Source organism: Babylonia areolata, chromosome 10 (genome assembly GCF_041734735.1).
Source record: "Babylonia areolata isolate BAREFJ2019XMU chromosome 10, ASM4173473v1, whole genome shotgun sequence".
Lineage (NCBI taxonomy): Eukaryota > Metazoa > Mollusca > Gastropoda > Neogastropoda > Buccinidae > Babylonia > Babylonia areolata.
Window position 1 is genome coordinate 18609524 of NC_134885.1, and position 24172 is coordinate 18633695.

The 24172-nt window shown below is 44.1% G+C and overlaps 2 protein-coding genes across 2 annotated transcripts in view; one reads left to right on the forward strand and one right to left on the reverse strand.

Moving 5' to 3' along the window:
* LOC143286854 (ER membrane protein complex subunit 10-like) overlaps positions 1–24172 on the forward strand; it is an 88258-nt gene that overhangs the window by 14756 nt on the left and 49330 nt on the right. The window lies entirely within an intron of this gene.
* LOC143286476 (allatostatin-A receptor-like) overlaps positions 1–24172 on the reverse strand; it is a 30225-nt gene that overhangs the window by 39 nt on the left and 6014 nt on the right. Inside the window, exon 2 of the mRNA XM_076594053.1 lies at positions 1–4605. This exon is cut by the window's left edge and continues 39 nt beyond it. Within this exon, the coding sequence (XP_076450168.1) occupies positions 2478–3956 (1479 nt within the window). The 5' untranslated portion in view covers positions 3957–4605 and the 3' untranslated portion in view covers positions 1–2477. The remainder of the gene's footprint in view (positions 4606–24172) is intronic.

Consider the following 24172-nt stretch of genomic DNA (forward strand, 5'->3'; position numbering starts at 1 on the left):
TTATGTGGATTATCAAGTAAGCAGATGGTTCTCAGTCAAGATATAGTGGTTATCAACAATCGTGAACCGCAGTAAATAAACAAGTCAGGTGTAGGCATGATCAACAAACAGCAGTGAATTAAAAAATAAAAAGTGAGTGAAGATAGAAAGGGAAGTCTAATGATACTTACACAGGTAACAATACAAACAGCATGCTCATCCAAGCAGTTTTTGACAACGGTTCTTTACAATTCAAGGGCAGAATACTGATGGTCAATTCAAGGGCAGAATACTGATGGAGCAGAAGATTTAGGGGGTGAGTGGGGTTGTTTTGTATTAATAATGACGATAATAATAACAAAATGATGTGATAATGATAATAATGACAGTAACGTTCTTCTTGTAATAATAATAATTATGAAAAAATAATGATGATGCTGCTGATGATGATGATGACAACAATGATTATAAATAGTAGTAGCAGTATGAAACTACAATAGTCAGTCGTGTCCGACTATAACCACCAGAACAGCAGAGGAGGCATCTGCTGTTTTGACAATTTGGGCTAGAATTTGATTATAGTGGAGAGCGTCTTGCTGAAGTTTCATCCCCACTCTCTCGGCCAAGAGGGTTTAGGACAGTCGGTGTTGGGATGGTTTCCAAAGGCCAACTAGTTAGCCTTCAAGGCTGCATCACTAAGAGCCAGAGCAATCTTGTCTTCTAATTTCAGAGTCATAGTCCTTCACAAAAGACTAAGCTGTAAATGACATTCCATTACAGAGGAGAAACCATTCATCACACAGCTCTCACTTGGCTATTTACCCAACTGTGTAAGCCAAGTGTTGGGCCAAAGTGGCAGTAGTGACGATAATGATGATAGTAGTAATTACAATAACAGTGATGATAATGGTGATGATATTGATAATAACAACTATGATAATGATGATGACAATGTACAATTGTAATGGAGTTTGCTGTCTATCTCAAAGCGTGTTTAACAATACATGTGGCATAAATTCAGCACAAGAGCTTGAACAGTTTGAAAGACATAGACTCACCACAAATACTATTTCGAAACAGTCTGAATATGCTTCTGCTTTCTGAACTCTGTGTGTGCGCGCGCATGTGTGTGTGTGTGCATGTGTGTGACGTGTGTGTGTGTGTGTGTGTTTCTTTATCTATTTTTGATTGCTAGCTCATAGTATTTTCCTTCTTTTTTTTCCATTTTCATTCTTCAAAAATTGTGCAGTTCCATTTTTAGAACAGATGGTATTAGTTAAAAAAACATGCCTGAAAAACTTTTTTTCCATAATTTGATTGAAGAAAAAAATCATGTCGATTAAAAAGAAAATGCAGAGCGTAATATTATATCATCCACAGCATTTTAAAAATTTCTGTTTTCAGTGCCACATAACATGTTAAGTGCACACCAAACATCAAGGAATGAGTTTCTTCCTTAAAGGCCAGGTGGGAAGGGAAGAAAAAACTTGGACAATGTGGTTTCTTTGCATGTGGCTATTCTCATGCACTTTGACATTCAGGTCTGTCAAAAACATGATTTACTTGTGTACATGGACACTGAGGATCACACACACACACACACACACACACACACACACACACATATTACTTTGGAGACACATGCAGACACACACACACACACACACACACACACACACACATACATACACACACACTGACACACACACATGTTCACACATGCATGCAGCATGTTTGCATGCTCATATGCACAAGTTCACCTCCAGCTTGGTACTACATGATTTCAAATTAGTTCAAATCTTAAGTGGATACAAGTATATCAAAAACTGGTAAATATTACATATTTTAAAACTACAGTGTCTTGTGTCAGATTAGCACAATTATGCAACGTGTCTCATATCTGTTAGGAACTAAAGTCTGGTTTGATAAATATTTCAGTCACATGAGCATGCGCTTCAGAAATCGCAGTGAGTTTGGCAGTGCATAAATACAGGCAGGAGACAATAGTTCCAGTGGCATGTTTGGTGTGGGAATGGCACCACTTTGAGGGATAGACTCCAGTCTGAGAAGTGAGTGCCTCAGTTCGTCCCTTCAACCATGCACACAGTGACGTGTTCACTATGTGTCATCACTTCCAACTCTATCAGTCCTGTCCCCTTCACCACACACAGAGCGACATGTTCACTATGTGTCATCACTTCCAGCTGTATCAGTTATGTCTCCTTCACCACACACACAATCAGTTATGTCCCCTTCACCACACACACAATGATGTGTTCACTATGTGTCATCACTTCCAGTTCTATCAGTTATGTCCTCTTCACCACACACACAATGTGTCATCACTTCCAACTCTATCAGTTATGTCCTTTTCACCACACACACAGTGATGTGTTCACTATGTGTCATCACTTCCATCACTATCAGTTGCATCACCGTCATGACACACACAGAGTGAATTGTTCACATTGTCACTTCCAACACCATCACTGTATCAGTCAACTGTACTGTTGAGCAGCTGATTCACTGCTGTGGCTTTGACTACGGCTGCGGCTCTGACTGCGGCTTCGGTTTTCCTGCCGACAGGTGCAGCAGGTGCCATGAATGGGGATATTCCCTGTGGCAACTATTCCATTGGTGTTGAGACTGCTCAAAAGCTGCTGGTCTTCCACGTCGAAGGAAGAGCGAACATAGCCATTGGTGAGGAACCTCATGCGATGGGCTCCGCTGCTGGCAGGGAAGCGGGCATTAGGTAATTGACGGTACTGTCGGCACTGCATTTCATGTGATGACTGGAGACTGGTGGAGGAAGGGCCACGAGGCACGAAGCGGACAGTTTTCAGCGACATCTGCCAGGGTTGGAAGGGAGATGAGCGGCAGCAGAAGATCTCCTGGTAGGTGTTGCAGAACTTGCGGCTGAAGGCCATGTAGATGATGAAGTTGACAGAGGAGTTGAGGGTCTCCAGGAAGTAGGTGACGATGGACAGGGTCAGGTACAGGTTGCCCTGTGCACCCAGTCGCGAGTAGTCTGACATGCTGCGGGACACGATGGTGTTGATGGCTCCGGGCAGTGTGCACACCAGGAACACACCCGACACGGTCAGCAGCATCATGGTGATGCGTGTCTGCTCTTGGCCACTGGCGTGGGGACCCCGACTCCAGCTCAGGTTCCGCCTGACAGCCCTGGTGCGGCGGATGGCAGCAATGATGAGAGCATTGACAACGATGAGCAGCACTATGGGGACAAAGCGGAAGAGGGTGTTGAGTAGCACACTGTAAGGCACCATGAAGGACTGGTTGCGGCCCAGAGCAGACAGCTCCAGTTTGGGGAAGGTGGTGTTGCGGGGGCCCTGCATCTGGACCACCCTGTACTGCAGGGCGGTGGGCAGGAAGGCCAGACAGGTGACCACATAGATGGCCACAATGGCCATGAGCGTGCTGCGGCGACTGTTGATGGTCTTGGCCTTCATGGGCAGGTAGACGGCGATGCAGCGCTCCACACCCAGCATGGTGGTCAGCCAGGTGGTGATGCGCGCGCACACGATGCTGCCGTACGCCCCCAGCACGGGGTAGGTGCTGCTCCGCGCCCTCATTGCCCCCACAGGGTCCCGCAAGCTGTGGATGCGTATGGCGGAGAAGGCGAGGGAATGGAGGAGGAGCATCAGGTCGGACACGGCCAGGGCGGCCAGGCAGATGTTGGTTGTGGAGCGCATGCGGTGCTGCACCAGCACCACCAGGCTGAGCACGTTGCCCACCAGCCCGAAGAGCGCCAGGACGGGGATCAGCACCATGCCAAAGGCGAACGTCACCTTGTTGAGCGTGGCCCCCGACACCAGCTGGTCTGCCCTCTGAACCACGGCACTGATGTCAGACTGGTTGCTGGCACCTACATCACTGGCCCAGGACGCTGTGGTCTGCAGAAAGTCACAGCTGTTCATGGTGTTGGAGATGTTCTCTTCATCCACATCGAACACCATTCTTCTTTATGGCAAGCCTCTGCTGTCAAGCACTTTGTATGAGTTGGAAGTTTTTTTCAAACTTGATAAGTTTACAGAAAAAGGGATTATCACACCTTTTTTTTTTTTTTAAATTGCGGTTATATTTTGTAGGGGGCTTTTTCAGAAAGAAAAGTTACGTATCTAAATTAAAGCAAACTTCTGTGTGGTTAATCCTGAAATTGTATGTCCGTGATATGTATTCCAGATGTTGGTGTGTTGGTAGAGGCAACAGTGATTATTTTTTTCTTTTCTTTTCTTTGAAGAGAATCAGCTGTGTACAAGTCCCATCACTGTCACCAGCTCATCACGGTGTGTCACTCATGTTTCATGAACAGTGACAGTCTTAAGAAGTTCACATGAAGGAGTGGAGGACGTTAAGAAAAATAATTGCTTCTGTTGCCACACAAATGGTGAATCACAACTGGGAAATACACCAGCTGATTTGAAGACAGTGTGTTAGAGCTGAGCGTGTTGGATGAGGGGTTGATCCGTCCATTCTTGGAGACAGCTGGCGAGGTAGGTAGCAGGAACGATAACTGAAGAGAGGGTCACACAGCGATGGGTGACCGTGGCAGTCAGCAGTGTCACAACATGAGGGATGCTGCTCTCCCCTTACCGGATCTTGTTTCTGCAAAACACACACACAACAGTGTTTGTTGAAACTACAAACTAAGGTTTCACTACCTGACTGTGCACCAACACAGGACTGACATGCACTCTGCAGCACTGCCCCACTGTCCGGGGCAACTGAACCTGACGAACAAGTGGATATGCTCTCTCCACTCCTCCATTGGGCAACCAGTTATTTTTTTTATCTACTTGTCCTCAAGACAGCTAATTTTTAGACCTGTCTTTAGTGATTATCTGGGTCATTCTCACAAGCTGTCAACTCTTTGCCCTGGAGTCTTCTAAGCCACATCAGGGGTAAAGGAACCTGGAAGAAAAAATAGCTTGATCTGGAAGAAAACTGAAGTGTGATGAAAGAAGGGAAATGAATAAATAAACATCAAATAACAACACATCAGAAGCACCAAGGAGTAAATAAATAAATCAGCTTTAAACCAAAATAAGCATCAAGGGGGCTTAATTTCTCTCAAGGTACAGGGATTCTTCATGTCTGCAAAGTTTGGAGGCCAGCAGAAGAAAATGTCCCCAATACACACAAGAAGCAGTTAAAAAACAACAACAACAACTTGGGAACAACCACCTGAAAGTGAGAGATTCCACCTGAAAATCGGCACGTGCGCCTCATGAAGAGAGGGGGTCGAACAAATGAAGGAATGACAGAAGATGAATTGTTATGTTAAGAATTATAGATAAGCTGAAAGTATTGTATGCAAAGCCATGGCTCACTGGGGAAGAGAGAATGATATTGAATATACCAGGACTTAATGATGCGTGTGTGTTTGTTTTTATTTTATTTTAGATGGACAGGGTGTACAAAATCAAGGGGGAAAAACATAAGAATAAAGAATGAGGAAATGGAGAGAGGGATTGGAGAGAGAGAGAGAGAGTCGCGTGTTCAAATACATATCAAAGAAAGTGACAAAAACAAAAATGTACAGTCTGTACAAACAAGTACAAGACAAACGATACCAGCGACGTCAGAAACAACACTACTGAGAACACCGCGAGAGAGGCAGAACCACGGAGACGAGACGACAGAAAGTTGTTTTCCCGTTACCACTGGCCTCGCATGGTCTCACGCAGACAGAGCCAAATTGGCTAGGAGGGAATTACCAGAGAGGGGGGCCGGTCGGAAAGCCTGCACCCAGCGGGGAGAGAGCAGCTGGCGTGGCTTGCGCGTCATAGGCAAGTCGGCAATGGAGACGGGGCCACATCACTACTACTGTTGCCATTACTACTACTACTACTACTACTACTACCTTTTATTATTATTATCTTATTCAGTTATTGTACATTTATTCATATAGCGCTTTTTCTAAGCGCAATAACTCTCAGACATGAAGTATGCACGCACGCACGCACACACACACACGTATGCATACAAGCACACGTACAAAAATGCACGCACTCGTACACACACACACACACACACACACACACGTCAGTCGACGAGGGGTGACGGTGAACACAGAAAAAAGAACGGAGTGCCTTAATTATGCAGAGACAGCTTGAAAAGGAACTATGTTTTTAGATTCGGTTTGAAGGATGTGAGTGAGGGACTGTGACGGACTGAAGAAGGGATTGAGGATTCAGGTTTGTACAGCCGAAGAGCAAAAGCTGTCCGGCCTTTTCAGTTTAATGATAATAATAATAAATAATAATAATAATAATGGTATTTATATAGCGTTGAATCTTGTGCAGAGACAAATCAAAGCGCTTTAGCACCAGTCATTCACAGCATGCATAATTCTAAAACTGGAGAAACTGAAGGCAAGGAAAAGGCAGGGAATGGAGGCTATTTTGGGAAGAGGTGGGTTTTAAGGGCAGATTTGAAAGAGCTGAGTGCGGAGACTTGATGAAGCGAAAGAGGAAGTTCATTCCAGTTGCAAGGTCCAGAAACAGAGAAAGAACGGCGGCCAACAGTCGAGTGTTTGAATCTGGGTATGTGTAAACAGAGTGGATCCGAAACCCATCGTAGAGAGCGAGATGGAGTGTAGAGGTGAAAGCAGCCATAGAAATAGGAAGGGGAAGACTTGTGAGTACATTTATAACATAGAGTGTTGATCTTGTACTTTATTCTGTGTGAAACATGGAGCCAGTGGAGACGTTGCACAAGAGCAGTGATGTGCTCAGATCTTTTCTTTCTGAGGACGAGTTGGGCAGCAGAGTTTTGTCTGCGCTGAAGGGACTGAATGGATGAAGCAGGCAAACCAGACAATTGAGAGTTAAGTAGTCAAGGCGAGAGAGAATGAGAGAAACAAGTCTAGATGTTGCGTCAGTGAACCGATATTTCCGCAGTTGCGCCGCAGTTGACAGTAGCAGGATTGACATGTCTGATAAATTTTTGCCTGGACAGTGTTGTCAAGGACAACACCGAGGTTCCTGACTGAACTGGAAAGAGGGATGGATGTACTGCCAAGTTTGATTGTGTCAGTTGTGATGGAAGAGAGTTTTTGTTCAGTTCCTGTGATCATTGCTTCAGTTTTGTCCGCGTTCAATTGTAACTTATAGTCATCCAGTTTTGAATGTCCAGGAAGCAGTTGAATGTTTCTTGCAAGAGCGACGACAATTTTTCAGGGGTTTTTGTCTGAAGAATAAACACTATCAGCGTCCTGCTGCTCCGCCCCTTCGCCCCTCGTGAACTGCACGTGCGCCCGGCTGTCCCTGATACAACCCGTGGTGTGTGTGTGTGTATGTGTGTGCGGTATCATATTTTAATTTACATAGGCCTATATTTTCTCACTGAGCTTCAGATTATTTGTATTTTATATCCTTCGTTCCGTGCATGTTGACCAGCGATTTACTGTACCCGTGCATAGACAGTAAACCGGTCTTGGGTGTTGAGATCTTCGTGTTAGGGCCAGGTGTACAAGGCGTGCATCAGTTGATGTACATGTATATATTTAACACATCCTGTTCACCGCTCATAATGGAAGCATTTCGTCGGCAGGTTTTTTGTTTGTTCTGTTAAGTGGTGGTGGTGGTGGTTTCATTTCATTCACTTCTTGTTGCGAAATAACTGGCTTGATGCAATATTTTTTCCTCTGTTCAGGTGTGAGGGGACGGGGGTATGCCGGAAGCGCTCTCAATCAATATAAGAACAGTAAAGTGGATTGCTGGAATTCGAGAGAGAGAGGGAGTGAATACGAGAGAGAGAGAGGGAGAGGGCGCGCGCGCGCTCACACACACACATACACACACACACACACACACAGATTTGAACGACTGAGGAGGTGGCGGTGGGGAGAGATTGAGAGAGATGGAGGCAGAGGGAGGGAGACAGATTGGGAAGGAAGAGGACAGGGAAAGGGGTGTGGGTTGGAATGAGAAGAGAGAGAGAAAGAGAGAGAGGGGGAGGGGCACTCTCTCTCTCACACACGTCTGCAGTTTAACGTGCTTTTATTCCTTATCTAATCTTCCCTTCCCCCCCCCCACCTTCCCCTACTGCCTTCTTCCCCATTTCCCTTTTTGCTTTGAATCTATCACTTGAGTGGAAAGAGGAAAACTTGCGGACTGTCCCTGCCGATGCTCCTTTTCGGTGCTGTGATGTGAGGGCACAGCGGCAGAGTGGTGGGCGTGATTCTGATCTGATCTTCTGTTGATGATCTTCCGACAGGGGAATGACGGGAATGTCTTGGGTTATGGATGTGCTTTGTTTATCTCGTGTGAGTGTGTGTGTGTGTGTGTGTGTGTGTGTGTGTGTGTGTTCTGATCGTCTTCCACTCCCCATGGGGATGCCGGGGGTCTTTCAGTATAAACAGCACCCCCGCCTTCTGGAAATTTTGTGCTAAAAATTTCCTCTTTCCTATCACTCTCTTTGTTTCTGTCTTTTTTTCTTTCTTCACTGTTGACTCCTTTTTCTGCCTTCCCAGTCCATTCCCCCGTGATACATTTTGACTCACTTGTGTAAACAAAGTGAGTCTATGTTTTAACCCGGTGTTCGGTTGTCTCTGCGTGTGTGTGTGTGTGTGTGTGTGTGTGTGTCCGCGGTAAACTTTAACATTGCCATTTTCACTGCAAATACTTTGTCAGTTGACACCAAATTCGGCATAAAAATAGGACAAATTCAGTTCTTTCCAGTCATCTTGTTTAAAACAATATTGCACCTCTGGGATGGGCACAAAAAAATAATAAAATAAGCCAAATTATATGCAAACTGAATTTAATGTTATATTTATAATTTTTTTTTTTTTATTCTCTAAAATTGGTACTTTGATCTGATATTCTGACACAACAACAAGAGCAGTCATTTTTATCATTTTTTGTTCAAACAGGAACTACTTTTGATAAGCATGGAAGTTATATTTATTTCGCATGTCTTTGGTGCAGATAGCAAAAAAGGGAAATTAATCTGTAATTAATGCTAGAGGGCTTAATTTGCTTTAAACTGATCTTTCTCATCTTAAACATTACATTTTGAAATTATACTCAATACATAAAAAGCTTGTGTGTTTTACTCTCAGTGTACAGGGCTTTCACTATGTTCATTCGCCCAAGTGGTCTTTTTCGGAAAATACTAAAATCAGTATGACGAGTGGACTTTATAGATCTATTGGCTGAGCCCTGAAGGTCATGGGCAAAAATCAGTTGCGTACGCATATTTATACATACTCAAAGCGCGTGCTCATATTCTTCGCGAACGCGAACGACGCCATTTTGTTTCAAGTTGTTGACCTGCCCGTTCTATCCTATATTCAATCGATAATACACGATAACATGCGATGGAAAGTTGGAGAAGGAGACCATTAAATATTTATTCAGAGAAAGATTTGTGAACGCCTCATCACATACTGAATTATGCCCCAAACTGCCATAAAATATCACAGAATCAGTCGGATTTCACAGTTAAAAATAATAAACCATGAAAGTTAATACCCTTGAATTGATGAAACGTACAAATTTCCAGTCTTGACTTTTCTAAAAATGAAGTCCTATTCACTTCATACGACGTTTAGAAGTACTTGTACTTGGCTCTACGTGTTATTAGTTTAACAAAATACTCAATTTTCATATCAACTTTAAAACAATAAAACTAGAATGAACATAAAAGAGAAATTGAATCGACCATGTCAACCGGGTGTAAATAAACTTGTACATCTATCTAGATCCAGAGAAAACGGCTAAATGTTGCAGTGTGATTGCGGCGATAGCCACGTCTCCTTTACCGCGGACTTGAAAAGAATTTTTAATTGCCCTTAAAGATTTTTTTTTGAATGCCCAAGATACACCAGAATAATATGATTTAAACAGCGTTCTCACTGCGAATGCCGCAATCGATTTATCGCCCTTTAAAAAAAGCATGTTTATATATTATATTTTTGAACGTCAGCTAAGGAGCCACGATAGTGTAATGGGTAAGACAGTTTCTTTTCACCCGAACACGCGGGGTTCGAATCTGCCATTAGGACTTTTTTTTTCGTTTTTCTTTTTCTTTTAACCCGAAGCTTTATAATAACAAATACAGAACACATTTTAACGAGATTTTTTTAAAAGTGTATCACAAGTGAGTCTTGAAGGCCTTGCCTCTCTTGTTTGTTGTTGTTTTTGTTTTAGATGTGACAGTTTTGTGTTGATGTGATTGAGCATTTGTCTGGCTTGACAGTCCTGACATGGTCCTGTGCGGTCGGCTGGACTCTTAGCAACAAGAATAAGAATGATCGTCTCCCTGTACTCAGTACTGAATAATCTCCCGTTGACATTGTTCTGCGGTCAGTTCTGTGGCTGTGTGCCTGATGCCCTTTACATTGCCCTGCCTTCTCCGTGATCTTTCCCCCGGAGCATTTATTCTGATATCAAATCTCTGGACCCTGATGTGACCAGCGCACACATACACACATGCTGAGGGAAGGAAAAAAATCTGAAAGGGAAGGCAGGGTCCTGTTGTTTTTTTAATTTACAGGAAGTTATATAGCAGCCTCGTGATGTGTGTGTTAGCAGAATGTCATACAATCTCGATGCTGGTCACCAGTGCACTCGATCAATTTCAGACTGCTACTGAAAAAAAGGGGAATGTGTGTAGCGGAGAGGGTAAAAATGTTTTCTTTTGAAAATGTCTGTTTCATTGACGCCAATGACAGGACACAGGAGGGGTGTCTGTATGTTTTTTCTCTCTCCCCCCTTTTTTTCTTTTTCTTGTTCTTTTTCAAGGGCTGTATGGAATAAAGCATTGTTTGCTATTACTATCAGAAAAAAAAATCAGTAATTCATTCATTCTCTGTCTGTATGTCTATCTCTCTGTCTGTCTGTCTGTCTCTCTCTCTCTCTCTCTCTCTCTCTCTCATGACGTTGTCGTGACGTCAGTCTATCAACCTGAGTGATAACAGTATCAGCTTACGACAGAGAGCTAACATCCAATTTAGCTCATGCCATGTCTCTGTCTACAGTCGACCAGCCTTCCCTTCGGTCCTTTCCCCCCCTTCCTTCAAGGAAGTATAGTTTATTTGTATTTGTTATCTACGATAGTCCCTCCCCTTCTAAATTACATCGATGTTCTAATTAGTCAGCTATTACGGTAGGTTGCCTTTTTATGTTGGTTTTATTGAAATTATACAGAATTTCACTCAAAACATTTTTTTTATTTTATATCAGTGTGTCCGTCCATGTGTCCGCCCCCGCCCCCACCCCCCACGAATCCCCACCTCACCCCCCGCCACCACCCCCCCCCAAAAAAAACAAAACAAAAAAAAACCCAACCCCAAAACCAACCAAGTAGGCCTTGTCTCGCCCCCCACCCCCCAAGCCCTCCCTCCTCCCCCTCACATCGTAAACAACATTCTCCACATAGTTTGGTGTTGGTGTGAACTGAACGAAAGGAGGTGTATGTTTCACCACCAAACGTATTGCACGGTTGTTGTGGAAGCATGACGCACTTGTAAGTGCTGATGCAGGCATTCCGGACGGACCTCTCGACTATCAGGGAACGACCGTTAGTTTTGCAGCAGGAGTGGCACGTGTTTATGCCGTATGCCGTGTGGATGGGTGGTGTGATAAGGGCTGTGAACTCTCGGAACTCTTAACTCTCAGCGTTGGCTTGCGTAACACTAACAGCCACAGCTTTATCAGTCGTGTCTCAATTTGGCTACCGCATCCCTTTTCGAAATTCTGACTGATGCCGTAAATATTGTATGCGTTGACCAGAGATGATGACTCTCAACTGACCTCCCATCATCCCAGCCCCTACCCCACCACACACACACACACACACACACACACATACACACACACACACACACACACATACATACATACACACACACATTGCCTCCCCAACACACTCTCCTCAAGGAGCAACCTGACCCGTAGGGAACAACAGCTGTTAGAGGTCGTTGATCACTGATGATTCGTTATCTGCCTTTTATTCTTGAAAGCGTGCAGCAAAGGAAAAAAAATCACCACTGTATATACGTACATGTGCCACTCCAAATCCATACAGGGGAGCCCGTTTCGTGCAGGGCTACATACAGCAGAGTGAGAGCTGTATGACCAATGGTTTCTCCATTACAATGGGAAGTCATTTGCACCATAGTCTTTTGTGAAAGACAGTGATTCAAACTTGGAGGCAAGATTGCACTGGCTCTTGGTGCTGCAGCCTTGGAGGCTAACTAGTTGGCCTTTGGGAACCATCCCAAAGCCGACTGTCCTAAAACTCTCTTGGCCGAGAGAGTGGGGATGTAACTGGGGCAAGACACAATAATCAAATTCTAGCCCAGATGCTGAGATAGTTGGAACAGCAGTTGCCTCCTCTGCTGTTCTGATGGTCATAGTCGGACATGACTGACTATCATGCGCATATATATAACAATCCGATTGACCAGTTGAACACTATCCACGTGGTCACTGTTTTCAGACAGACAGGTTTCTTACAGCACCCATGTTAGCCCACGCTTTCTATCGTCGGAAGTCCCGGTCGTACATTTCCTTTGTCATCGTGTTGGTTTCTCGTCAAACACAAATCTTAGAGAAATTGAGAAGGAAAAAGAAGAGAGAAATGGGGTGTGGTGGGGTTGGGGGTGTGTGTGTGTGTGAAGAATTGGTGGCACTTTACTGAGTATCTGGCGCCTGTTCATTGCGCTCCACATAAGAGGAACCTTTGCAATGCAAATATGAAACTGAACATCGGAATTATTACAAACAAAATTATCACAATATATATAGCGCAAATATGAATATAATTATACCAAAACTTCTCCTTGATCTTTCCCGACTGTTGTTGAGAGTATCAGTTTCAGTAGCTCAAGGAGGCGTCACTGCGTTCGGACAAACCATATACGCTACACCAAATGGGACAACTGATCTCTAAGACAAATAAAATCCCCTTGATAGTTATAATAAATATAATAACGAGGAGTTCCCCACGCTTTTATCACACATTGTGAGAAGGCACAGCAAAGGAACGACCATGCTCTCTTGCAGTCCCATGCTTTCTCTCAGTGTGCAAGAGTGTGGGCTGGCCAAAATAACCACGCTGTCTCTCATTGTGCAAGAGTGTGGGCTGACCAACAATTCCACGCTGTCTGTCAGTGTGCCAGAGTGTGGGCTGACCAACAATTCCACGCTGTCTGTCAGTGTGCCAGAGTGTGGGCTGACCAACAATTCCACGCTGTCTGTCAGTGTGCCAGAGTGTGGGCTGACCAACAATGCCACGCTGTCTGTCAATGTGCCAGAGTGTGGGCTGACCAACAATTCCACGCTGTCTGTCAGTGTGCCAGAGTGTGGGCTGACCAACAATTCCACGCTGTCTGTCAGTGTGCCAGAGTGTGGGCTGACCAACAATGCCACGCTGTCTGTCAGTGCGCCAGAGTGTGGGCTGACCAACAATTCCACGCTGTCTGTCAGTGTGCCAGAGTGTGGGCTGACCAACAATTCCACGCTGTCTGTCAGTGTGCCAGAGTGTGGGCTGACCAACAATTCCACGCTGTCTGTCAGTGTGCCAGAGTGTGGGCTGACCAACAATGCCACGCTGTCTGTCAATGTGCCAGAGTGTGGGCTGACCAACAATGCCACGCTGTCTGTCAATGTGCCAGAGTGTGGGCTGACCAACAATTCCACGCTGTCTGTCAATGTGCCAGAGTGTGGGCTGACCAACAATGCCATGCTGTCTGTCAATGTGCCAGAGTGTGGGCTGACCAACAATGCCATGCTGTCTGTCAATGTGCGAGAGTGTGGGCTGACAAACAATTCCACGCTGTCTCTCATTGTGCTAGTGTGGGCTGACCAACAATGCCACGCTGTCTGTCAGTGTGCTAGAGTGTGGGCTCTCTGTCAGTGTGCCAGAGTGTGGGCTGTTTCTCAGTGTGCTAGAGTGTGGGCTCTCTGTCAGTGTGCCAGAGTGTGGGCTGTTTCTCAGTGTGCTAGAGTGTGGACTGTCTCTCAGTGTGTCAGAGTGTGGGCTGTTTCTCAGTGTGCTAAGAGTGTGGGCTGTCTATCAGTGTGCCAGAGTGTGGGCTGTCTCTCAAGTGTGCTAGAGTGTGGGCTGACCAGCAACCCCACACTGTCTCTCAGTGTGCTAGAGTGTGGGCTGTCTCTCAGTGTGCTAGAGTTTGGGCTGACCAACAATTCCACGCTGTTTCCCAGTGTGCTAGAGTGTGGGCTGTCTCTCAGTGTGCCAAAGTGTGGGCTGTTTCTCAGTGTGTCAGAGTATGGGCTGTCTCTCAGTGTATCAGTGTGTGGGCTGTTTCTCAGTGTGCTAAGAGTGTGGGCTGTCTCTCAGTGTGCTAGAGTGTGGGCTGCCTCTCAGTGTGCTAGAGTGTGGGCTGTCTCTCATTGTGCCAGAGTGTGGGCTGTCTCTCAGTGTGCTAGAGTGTGGGCTGCCTCTCAGTGTGCTAGAGTGTGGGCTGTCTCTCATTGTGCCAGAGTGTGGGCTGTCTCTCAGTGTGCTAGAGTGTGGGCTGTCTCTCAGTGTGCCAGAGTGTGGGCTGACCAACAACTCCACGCTGTCTCTCAATGTGCGAGAAAGTGTCGACGAACTTTCCCGGTAACGTCCAAGCGCTCACTGATTAATACTTTGTAATTATGATAATGCAAACTGACGCTCACACCGCAAAGGCATAAAGCTCGTGGTGTTAACGATAAAAGGTCATACATACATGCATCAAGTACAGCATACAGGAAGAAACGTGTGCACTCATAAACAAACATACGCGTCTAAACAAGCACAGACATCCAATGTTAATTAGATAGTAGACAGAATGGAAGAGTTGCGTCTTGAAAGACTTTTTAAAGTGAGGGATCCAAGTGATTGACATGAGAAGGACAGTTTGTTTCACATCACGGGCCAAGATAGTAATACCTTAGAGTTTGTTTCCTTTTTTTTTCTCCCGAGGAATTGTCAGCACTGTAGAATCAAGAATCGAACGAAGGAGCATAAATAGAAAGTGAATAAAACTGTTTGAGGGATTGGTCCCCAGACCTGGCTGTTTCCGGGCCCTGTGGCACGGCCAGGGAAGGCACTGAGAAAAAGAACAGTTCCAGCCCCGGGGAACAGGTGGAACTGGGACAGTCGAGCACGTCATTCGGAGCTGGACGGGGTCTGTGCCAGGCATGGCGATTACTGCTCCTGCACGTCACCATACTGGGATGACCAGTCAGCTGTCGCGCGCGTGCGTGCGTGTGTGTGTGTGTGTGTGTGTGTGTGTTCAGCAAATGGCGTTTCGAAACTCTGCGGCAGATACTAACTAGTCGATTGATCGATGGTCAATCCAGTTGGCAGTGTGTTGCCACTCCGCCCTGATAAAGATAATGCGCGTTGGCCTCGGCGTCATTCATTCAGCGGGTTTCCCGTGCGCGTGGGGGGGAAGGGGGGCGCGGATCATGGGACTGGTCCGTCGTGTGTGGTGTGGTGCGGGCCTTATCTGAGCGGCCATCTCGCCAAGGGACGGGGCACAGGAACAAGACTGAAGGATGCTAGACTTGGGGGAGACACCGTCCTCGGCCCTTCTGAGTGCCTGCTTCCTGCTGGTTGCATTGCTTACGTTGCGCGCCCTGTCCTCTGTCCCTCTTCCTCCCCCCACCCCTCCCCCACCTCTCTGTCTGTCTCTGTGAAGTTCATTGTTGGTTGGAGTGTGTGTGTGTGTGTGTATGCATGTGTGTGTGTGTGCGAGAGAGAGAGAGAGAGGGTTCGCAATAGTTATAGCGATGTATGCTGCGGTATATCACATTACATCCCGTTGTTCAGGCCTTTCCTCACCCATCTTCTCTTTTCCTTTGGCTCCTTTTCTGTCCGTCTGTCTTTCTTTCTGTCCCCATTTCCTTTGCTTTTGTTGTCCTTGTGTGCAAGACATTTTGATTTACATGATAGCCTTGTGAATGAAATAGAGAGGGAGGAAGATAGAGAGAGAGGGAGAGAGGTGGGATTGGTGATGACTTTGCCTTTCACCACGCCAGGTTTCCATTCAGTAACGATAGCCCACCAAAGGGGAAAAAAAAAATCAAAAGAAGCAAACAAACATCAATAACAAAAACTGCATTGTGAATAATGAGATAAGCGATTCATCGTCTGTCTACCCGACGGGCCAATTACGCAGCAGCAGACGGTACACTTCACGGGAGAAGAGGTTGGGGGTTTGATGCCGGCTGCAGTTGCTGTTGGATTTCTGTCGGTCCTTGACAGACCGTGGCATGAGGAGATAAGGTTCAGATACTCTGGTGGTTCACTGGTCAAGGAATTTGGCTGTGTTCGGCAATGGGTATCTTTTGGAGCTGAAAGCATTGGGCTGGTAGCGTTTGTGAGAGATCGTTCTTTGATTTGCTGGTCACATTGGTGTTTGCCGAAAATAGTTCCAAATCACTTCAACAGCAGTTCAGTACCTTCATACTGTCATCTCAGGTAATGTTGTACCGAAGAGAGAAAAAAAAGTGTAAAAACTGTTTTCTGAAAGTGTTGTGGTTCGATTCCAAGGGAGAGGGGAGCAGACAGGGGGATATAGGATCAACTGATGATGCACTCACTCACTCTCTCCTCGCATCAATAGCAGGGCCACATGGATTGGTTTTTATAGACTGTTTACTTTACAATACAGCACACATGCTAAGCAGTTCACCCTACTTAGCAAAAGCAACACACACTAAGGCAGCACACACTGCCTGCTTCAAGTACTTCCTACAAGCAGCACCTACAAGCAGCACACAGCCCAACAAGGATTTCCTTGCACCTCACATCACTGTTCAATCAGTCAGCCTGTGTCAGTCAGTTTTTCTGGGAGACAGCTGAGAACTGGCTGTGCTAATTGGTTTTATCCCTTCCCACAACATACTATGCATACAAATGCAAGCTACAACACTCGCTCCCCCAACTAGTTGAACTGAAATAACCAATCTTTGCTTGTCCTAGTGATGCTATGTGAATGACTGACAGATTCACTGCTTAATCCCAATTCGTCCAATTCAACAGATTGATCTGATTTGCTACAATTCAGCCCACTTGTTTCTACACACATTCTGTGACAAGTTCACCCGCTTACGTCATAAAGAGATTGGAGAGACAGGACAATACAACTCTCAGCATATTAGCCGGCTTGATCAAAGTTCACATTAGCATAAATTCTCCCTAGCTTACGTTCCGAAGTCCCGCCATATACCTCAGCTGTGTTAGTGAGAGGGGAGATGGAGAATGACTTGAAAGACAGGCTGCCACACGGGATGTTCCGACATGCCGACACTAGTCTGTTTTGAACACGTCGACATCTTAGGCCAGCGAATTTAGATTAAAATTTGCTTCAGGTCAAAATGTCTGCAACAAAACCGTTCTTTTTACGATAAAATAGAATAAATCATACTGATCACACTGATATAAAGTTGGCCACTCTAGGGGGGCGGGAACATAGGTAGATTTTGATTTTTAATGTCCAGAATCGAATATTTTTATTACTTCTGCCTGTGTGAGAGTGCCTTACAAAGAGTCGCAAGGCAAGCACAGGCGAAGGTTACGCAAGCGCGGTATAAGGGGTCGCCAGAGGAAAGTGCTCAGCGCGGTACAGTACATGTGACTGACTGCTGCCGTGCTGATGCTGATCTGTGAGCAGGTCACTGAATCTGAACAGTAAACTAGGAACAGAGCTCTTTCGAGTCAAAAGGAAACAAACATTTTCAATTTCATGTATTTTTTCTTAAGTGGTAGAAGACGCAAATTTTATGAATGTTTTCCAGTTTCCTACCATTCATGACATATCATAAAGAATGAAATCAGTATTATACCGAGTGCAAAGGTGAATTTTACGAAGGCAGCACAGGATCATTTAGTTCGTAAGTACAATTTTGTTGTTATTTTACGCAATGCACAACTTGGATATACTCCATGCTCCGCTTATTAACGTGTAGAATATAAATATCTAAATATGTGTTAACCCGGTTTGGTTTCATTGAACATTATCGGCGCTCTGTCCAGACAATAAACTGGGAAAGTATGGAGGGCAGATGATGGCAAAATTGAACATCATGTCTTGATGTGAAAAGAATGGTATGAAATACATATTTTTCTTTGGAAATGAAGTGGTATTTGCAAATGTGACTCACGAACCCTGGCGCAGTAGATGTTGATTTTGCGTGGGATATAAATAATAATCATAATGATAACAATGGATCCTAAAATTTTATTAATGATTATGTAAAACTTTGTTGTAACACGTGTAACATTGAATCCAAGTTACCTAAACTAACTGTCCCGACGCAGATGTTTCAATTACTGGATTTATAATAATGATAGTAATGAATCTATCATGTGATATGTGATACTTAGCCAATGCAATGCATTCAAACAAAGCCTATGCAAAATTATGTATTTTATTAATGATTACCCAAAACCTTATGACATATGTAACATGGAACCCAAAATACCTAAACTAACTCCCCCACCCTGGATGATTTTATTTTTCAGAAACACTGCAGGCACTCCATTTTCACTTTCAATTCTCCCCAGTGTTTCGTTCCACACTTCGTCTGTCTTGTGAACTGATAAACTACATCATTTCGTGATAAAACTTCACCAGACAGCAAAAGCCAAAATCAAAGTAATTTTAGGGGGTGATTTTCTACTTTGAACTTTGTTGTTTGGAACTTTTGATGCAACAAGTCTTCAACTGAAAACAGTCTTACTGAACTACATGCGTTGACTTGGTTCGAAATCTTACGCCAGTATCCGTATATTACCGTATATTACCGCATCTCGCCATGTGTCAGAAACAGTGATTGTGTCTAAACTTAATCGGATCAGAGATAAATGTACAAACAAACCATAAGAATGACGAAATTAACATACACAGTTGTTGTTGTTTTTGTGGTTTTTTTAAATATAGCAACCACAGGGTGCGAATGAACATATCGGAGGTTTCCGTGTAACATATGTACATCTCGCACGCTGTCAGAAACAACACATTCTCTGAATCTGTGTTCAAACACACACGATTGAAGGGTGTTTGTCAAACCGATTTACGCTTTCCCACGATGAATCCGCATGATTTATGTGGAAACAGTTCTAATTTTGTTTACATGTATATTTTTATTGGGTCGTTTACATGCACAGAAGTAACACAGAAAAGCGGAACTGAAAATTAATATGCGACGTCGATTGCATTTAAATAGTTGAATAGACTTTTTTTTTCAGAAAATGAGTGTATGTGCTGCAGAAGGTAGATGTGTTGACCACCTGTTGCAAGTAAAGAACCTGTAGTGTGTTCATGAATGTGCTTGCCTTTGAATGAATAAAAATACGTCAAGAGGAACGGGTTGTTTACGTCTGTCACGCGGAGTTTTTTGCGTAATATTTCAAACTTAATGTACCATTTTTACCGATGATCAATATTTTATTATCACAACGAATGAATATAGATCAGGTCTGTATGTACTGGATTTTAATCAGGTTTGTACTTATTTGTTTCTGACCACTTCATGTTTAGACACATTGCCATGTCACAAAATGGCGCCGAAATTTTGGATGTTTTTAATAATTTTCAACACATTTAAGACACAAGAACAAACCATATTCTCACAAAATTGTTGCAGACATTTCTCTAATGAATTGCAATCCTGATAACATGTGAAACATTTGAGTAATCATTGTAAACACATGTTTATACTGAATCAGACTGAGAGACCCCCATTTCCAACAAAGTTCTGGAGACTGACCCATTTTCGTTTTCCAGGCTGTCTTTGCTCTTCATGACTATCTGATGCACTTCATTTTGCCACCTTCATACTCCAGCCAGATACATTTTCTTTCCCATGATAAACCAACGTGTCTACTGCGCCTGGGTTCGTAAGTCACATTTGCAAATAGCGCTTCGTTTCCAAAGAAATATATATATTTCATACCGTTCTTTTTACATCAAGACATGTTGGTCGATTTTGCCATCATCTGCCTTCTATGCTTTCTGAATTAATTGTCTGGACAGTGCTCCGACAATGTTCATTGAAACAAACCTAGTTAACAGGTATTGAGATATTCATATACTACACGTTAATAAGAAGAGCATGAAGTATTCCCAAGGTGTGCATTGCGTAAAATGTCAACATAATTGTTCTTGCGAACTAAATGATCCCGTGCTGCCTTCGTAAATTCACCTTTGCAGTCGGTATAATACCGATTTAATTCTTTATGAAATGTCAGGACTGGTAAGAAACTGTAAAACATTCATAAAAGCAAACTTGCGTTTTCTACCAATTTAGTATGTAAAGATGAAATTAAAAATTTTGTTTTCTTTTGACCCCAACGAGTTCTCTTATTTTCTGTACGGTATCTGTCATCTGCCGCAGTGACCTACTAACGGATGTATTGGACAGCATCAGCGCGGCAGCAGTCAACCACAAGTACTGTACCGCGCTAAACACTTTCCTCTGGCGACCCCTTATACTGCGCTTGCGTAACCCTCGCTTGCTCATGCCTTGCAGATCTTTGCAAGGCGCTCTCTCATGGCCAAATGTGTGAGAAATAATTATTAAAAATCAAAATCTAATCATGTTCCCGCCCACCTACAGCGGTCAAGTTTATATCAGCGTGATCAGTATGATTTATTCTATTTTATCGTGAAAAGAACGGTTTTGTTGCAGACATTTTGACCATTTTTGTATCTGTCCTGGACTATCTAATTCAGCACGGGGATGTGCAGACCTGTTATTGTCTTACCCTTCCTCCCCTTGAGTGTGAGCAGACGATCCAATATGCATGGCAAAGATCACATAATCCATGTCGGTGTTCGGCGGGTTATGGAAATGCCAGCATCCCCTGAAAACGGTGTATAGCTGCCTTAACGGCGTGGTAAAAACGTAATACACGTAAAGGCCCCCTCTTTGATACGAGAGAACGTGGGAGTTGCAGCTTACGAACGCAGAAAAAAAATCCACGTGAAAAAATTTCAGATACTTTCCCGCCTTCTCAACTGGTTGAAACACTGTCATGCACGTGAGAGCAAACCCACGCTCCACAATCACAAACACCAGAAACAAAGTGCGCATGCTACGAGCCGTTTTGTGATAAAACAAATGATTAGATAAGAGCTTTGAACCTGGGATCAACAAATGAGTGATAAAAAACTATAAATAAAATAAATGGATACATAAAAAATGACGAGACCGGAAATGAAGAGAAAACATGCGTGGAGGTATGACCACCACCTCAAATCATCAAGAAGAATTTTTGCAGTTCTTTTTCATTTTCATATATATATATATATATATATATATATATATATATATATATATATATATATATATATATATATATAGACAGACTTGGGAGGGTCTCATGCGTACACTAGTATCTTATGAATTGGAATCAAAGAGAATGTCGCAGAAGCGTAGTGCCGACCAGTCAACAAAGACGTTGTTATACAGACTTTTGTTTTCCTCAACTATCATGATGTTGAATATTTGATGATTTGAACCCTTCCACCAAAGAAACCGGAGTTGAGGGATTCATTTGAATCCTCTCCAAGAGAGAGAGAGCGAGCGAGAGAGAGAGAGAGAGAGAGAGAGAGAGAGAGGAAGAGAGATTTTTATTCATCTCAGGTGTACATGTATATATGAGTCTCTCTCTCTCTCTCTCTCTCTCTCTCTCTCTCTCTCTCTCTCTCTCTCTGTGTGTGTGTGTGTGTGTGTGGTTGCAAAGTTCAGTATGTGTTAATGGAGGTTTGGTTGATGCTTTTCTTAACAACCTGTATTTTGATTGAGGGTTGAGAACCGCACCACTTTGTTTTCCTCCAATGTCCACAGGAAACACACGACGTCACATTTCCAAACAACTTGGCTTTCTAGGTAAATGTCAACGACTCGCTAGCCAAACCTGTTAACAGCCTGAAGACTTCCACCTAGCAAAATAGCCCTCGTTTACGCTCATTACTGGATAAACTTACTTTGGAAGATGTAAAACCACCCGGAACATAATCTGGCGTTATTGGGGTCATTTGGATTTACTGGGTTATTTAGATGGAGCAAATTGTTTCAATAGGTGTGTGTGCGTGCGTGCGTGCGTGCGTGCGTGCGTGTGTGTGTGTGTGTGTGTGTGTCATTTGCACGCTTGTGTATACACGCGTGCGTGACTGTTAACAGGTTCGCTGACCGTGATCCATTTATTTTATTTTGTTTTTTTCTTATTCGGTTAATTTGCCTTAAGGCCTGACTGGCGCCTTTGGATTGATGCGAAAGTCAGGCGTATGCTTCTTTTTTTTTTTAACAGCAGATGTGGTGTAGCATGTATGGATCAGCCCGCATGTCTTGACGCCTCTTCCTATATTATGTTCGCCTGACGATTACTTTGCGGTGAGCTCCAGTGTCCCAAACCTTCTGTTAGAAATTTTCTTTTTTTTATCTTTTATATATATATATATATATATACATACATACATACATACATATATATATATATATATGGCTCAGCACCAAAATCAAAACCTACAGAGCTGTTGTGCTGACCACGTTGTTGTACTGCTGTGAAACATAGGCGACGTATCGCTGTCACATTCAACAACTTGAGCAGTTTCACCAGAGATGCCTACGAAAGATCCTCGGCATAAAGTGGCAAGACAGGGTCTCCAACCTCCAGGTCCTAGAGAGGAGCGGCCTGCCCAGCATCGAAAGCCTACTGATCCAGTGCCAGCTACGCTGGACAGGACACGTTGTCCGCATGACAGACAGCAGGATCCCGAAGATCCTTTTGTATGGCCAGCTGAAGGAAGGCCACCGTGAACTTGGAAGACCCTGCAAGCGCTTCAAGGACACCTCGAAGACAAACTTCAAAGCCTGTGACATATACATCGCTTCCTGGGAAACTGATGCCCTTGACCGCTCTCGCTGGAGGATGTTGTGTTCTTGTGGCATAAAGACGTTTGAAGACAAGAGAACGCTGGCCATTAAGGAAAAGCGTGAGCGAAGGAAGCAGGGTCAACTTCTGGGGACGTTTTCCCTTGCAACACCTGTGGGAAGTGCTGCGCATCCAGAATCGGCCTCTTCTCCCATATGAGGACACACACCGACAGTGAAGCCTGCCTGCCTACTCATTCGTCGGACCGACAGGAGACTCCATCATATCTATCTATCTATCTATAGATACGTACATATATACGTGTGTGTGTGTGTGTCTGTGTGAGATAGTCAACTATCAGAACAGCAATGTGTATATGTGTATGTATGTATGTGTGTGTGTGTGTGTGTGTGTGTGTGTGTGTGTGTGTGTGTGTGTGTGTGTATCTGTGTGTGGTAGTCAACTATCAGAAAAGCAAAGAATCTGATAAAAGTGGAAAGCCCAAGTTACATCCCCACTCTCTCGGCCAAGAGGGCTTTGGGAAAGTCGGCGTAGGGATGGTCCCCAAAGGCCAGCTAGCTCCCAAGGCTTCGGCACTAATTGTCAGTGCAGTCTTGCACCATAGTTTGAGATTCATAGGCCTTCACAAGAGACTAAGCTGTAGATGAATATAATCAAATTTTGCAGTGGAGAAAACATTGATAATACAGCTCTGTCTCAGCTGTTGGCCCAACTGTAAGTTTATGTCAGTTTCCTTGGTGTGTGTGTGTGTGTGTGTTCGTAATCATGTATTCACATTTCCTTGTAGTCTCACAGAAGAAAACGAAGAAGAAAGAGAGAGAGAGGCGGGGGGGGGGGGGGGGAAGAAGATGATGAAGAAAAGAAAGAAAGAATCGATTGTCTGTTCCATGGCGGGTCAGTTGTGTCAGACAGCCAAGAGATTTCAGATTTGTTCCTTCCCGCGACCGGTAACTTAACTAGTTAGCCATGCTGTGTTTCCGCGACAGGCGGTTTTATCTGACATGGAAATGTCTTATTATCATTGTTGTTCTGTAAATGATGACACTTACAGTCTGAGTGGCTGTTTTACTATGGCGGCCCCCATTGGCTTGCAAGTCTGGTTAGTCTCACAATCCATGTTTTCTGTGTAAAAATGCAATATTCCTACGTTCTTCGAGAACGGTCGGCCGCCTCATGGCAGTGCCAGTGGGAACCTGTCCTGTTATTTCTTGTATGAAATGAATGAATGAATAGATAGATACACAGATAAAATACATAGACAAATAATTGTTTGGTGTCATATACTGTACCATGTCAAACTGATGCAAACTAGGCCTATTGG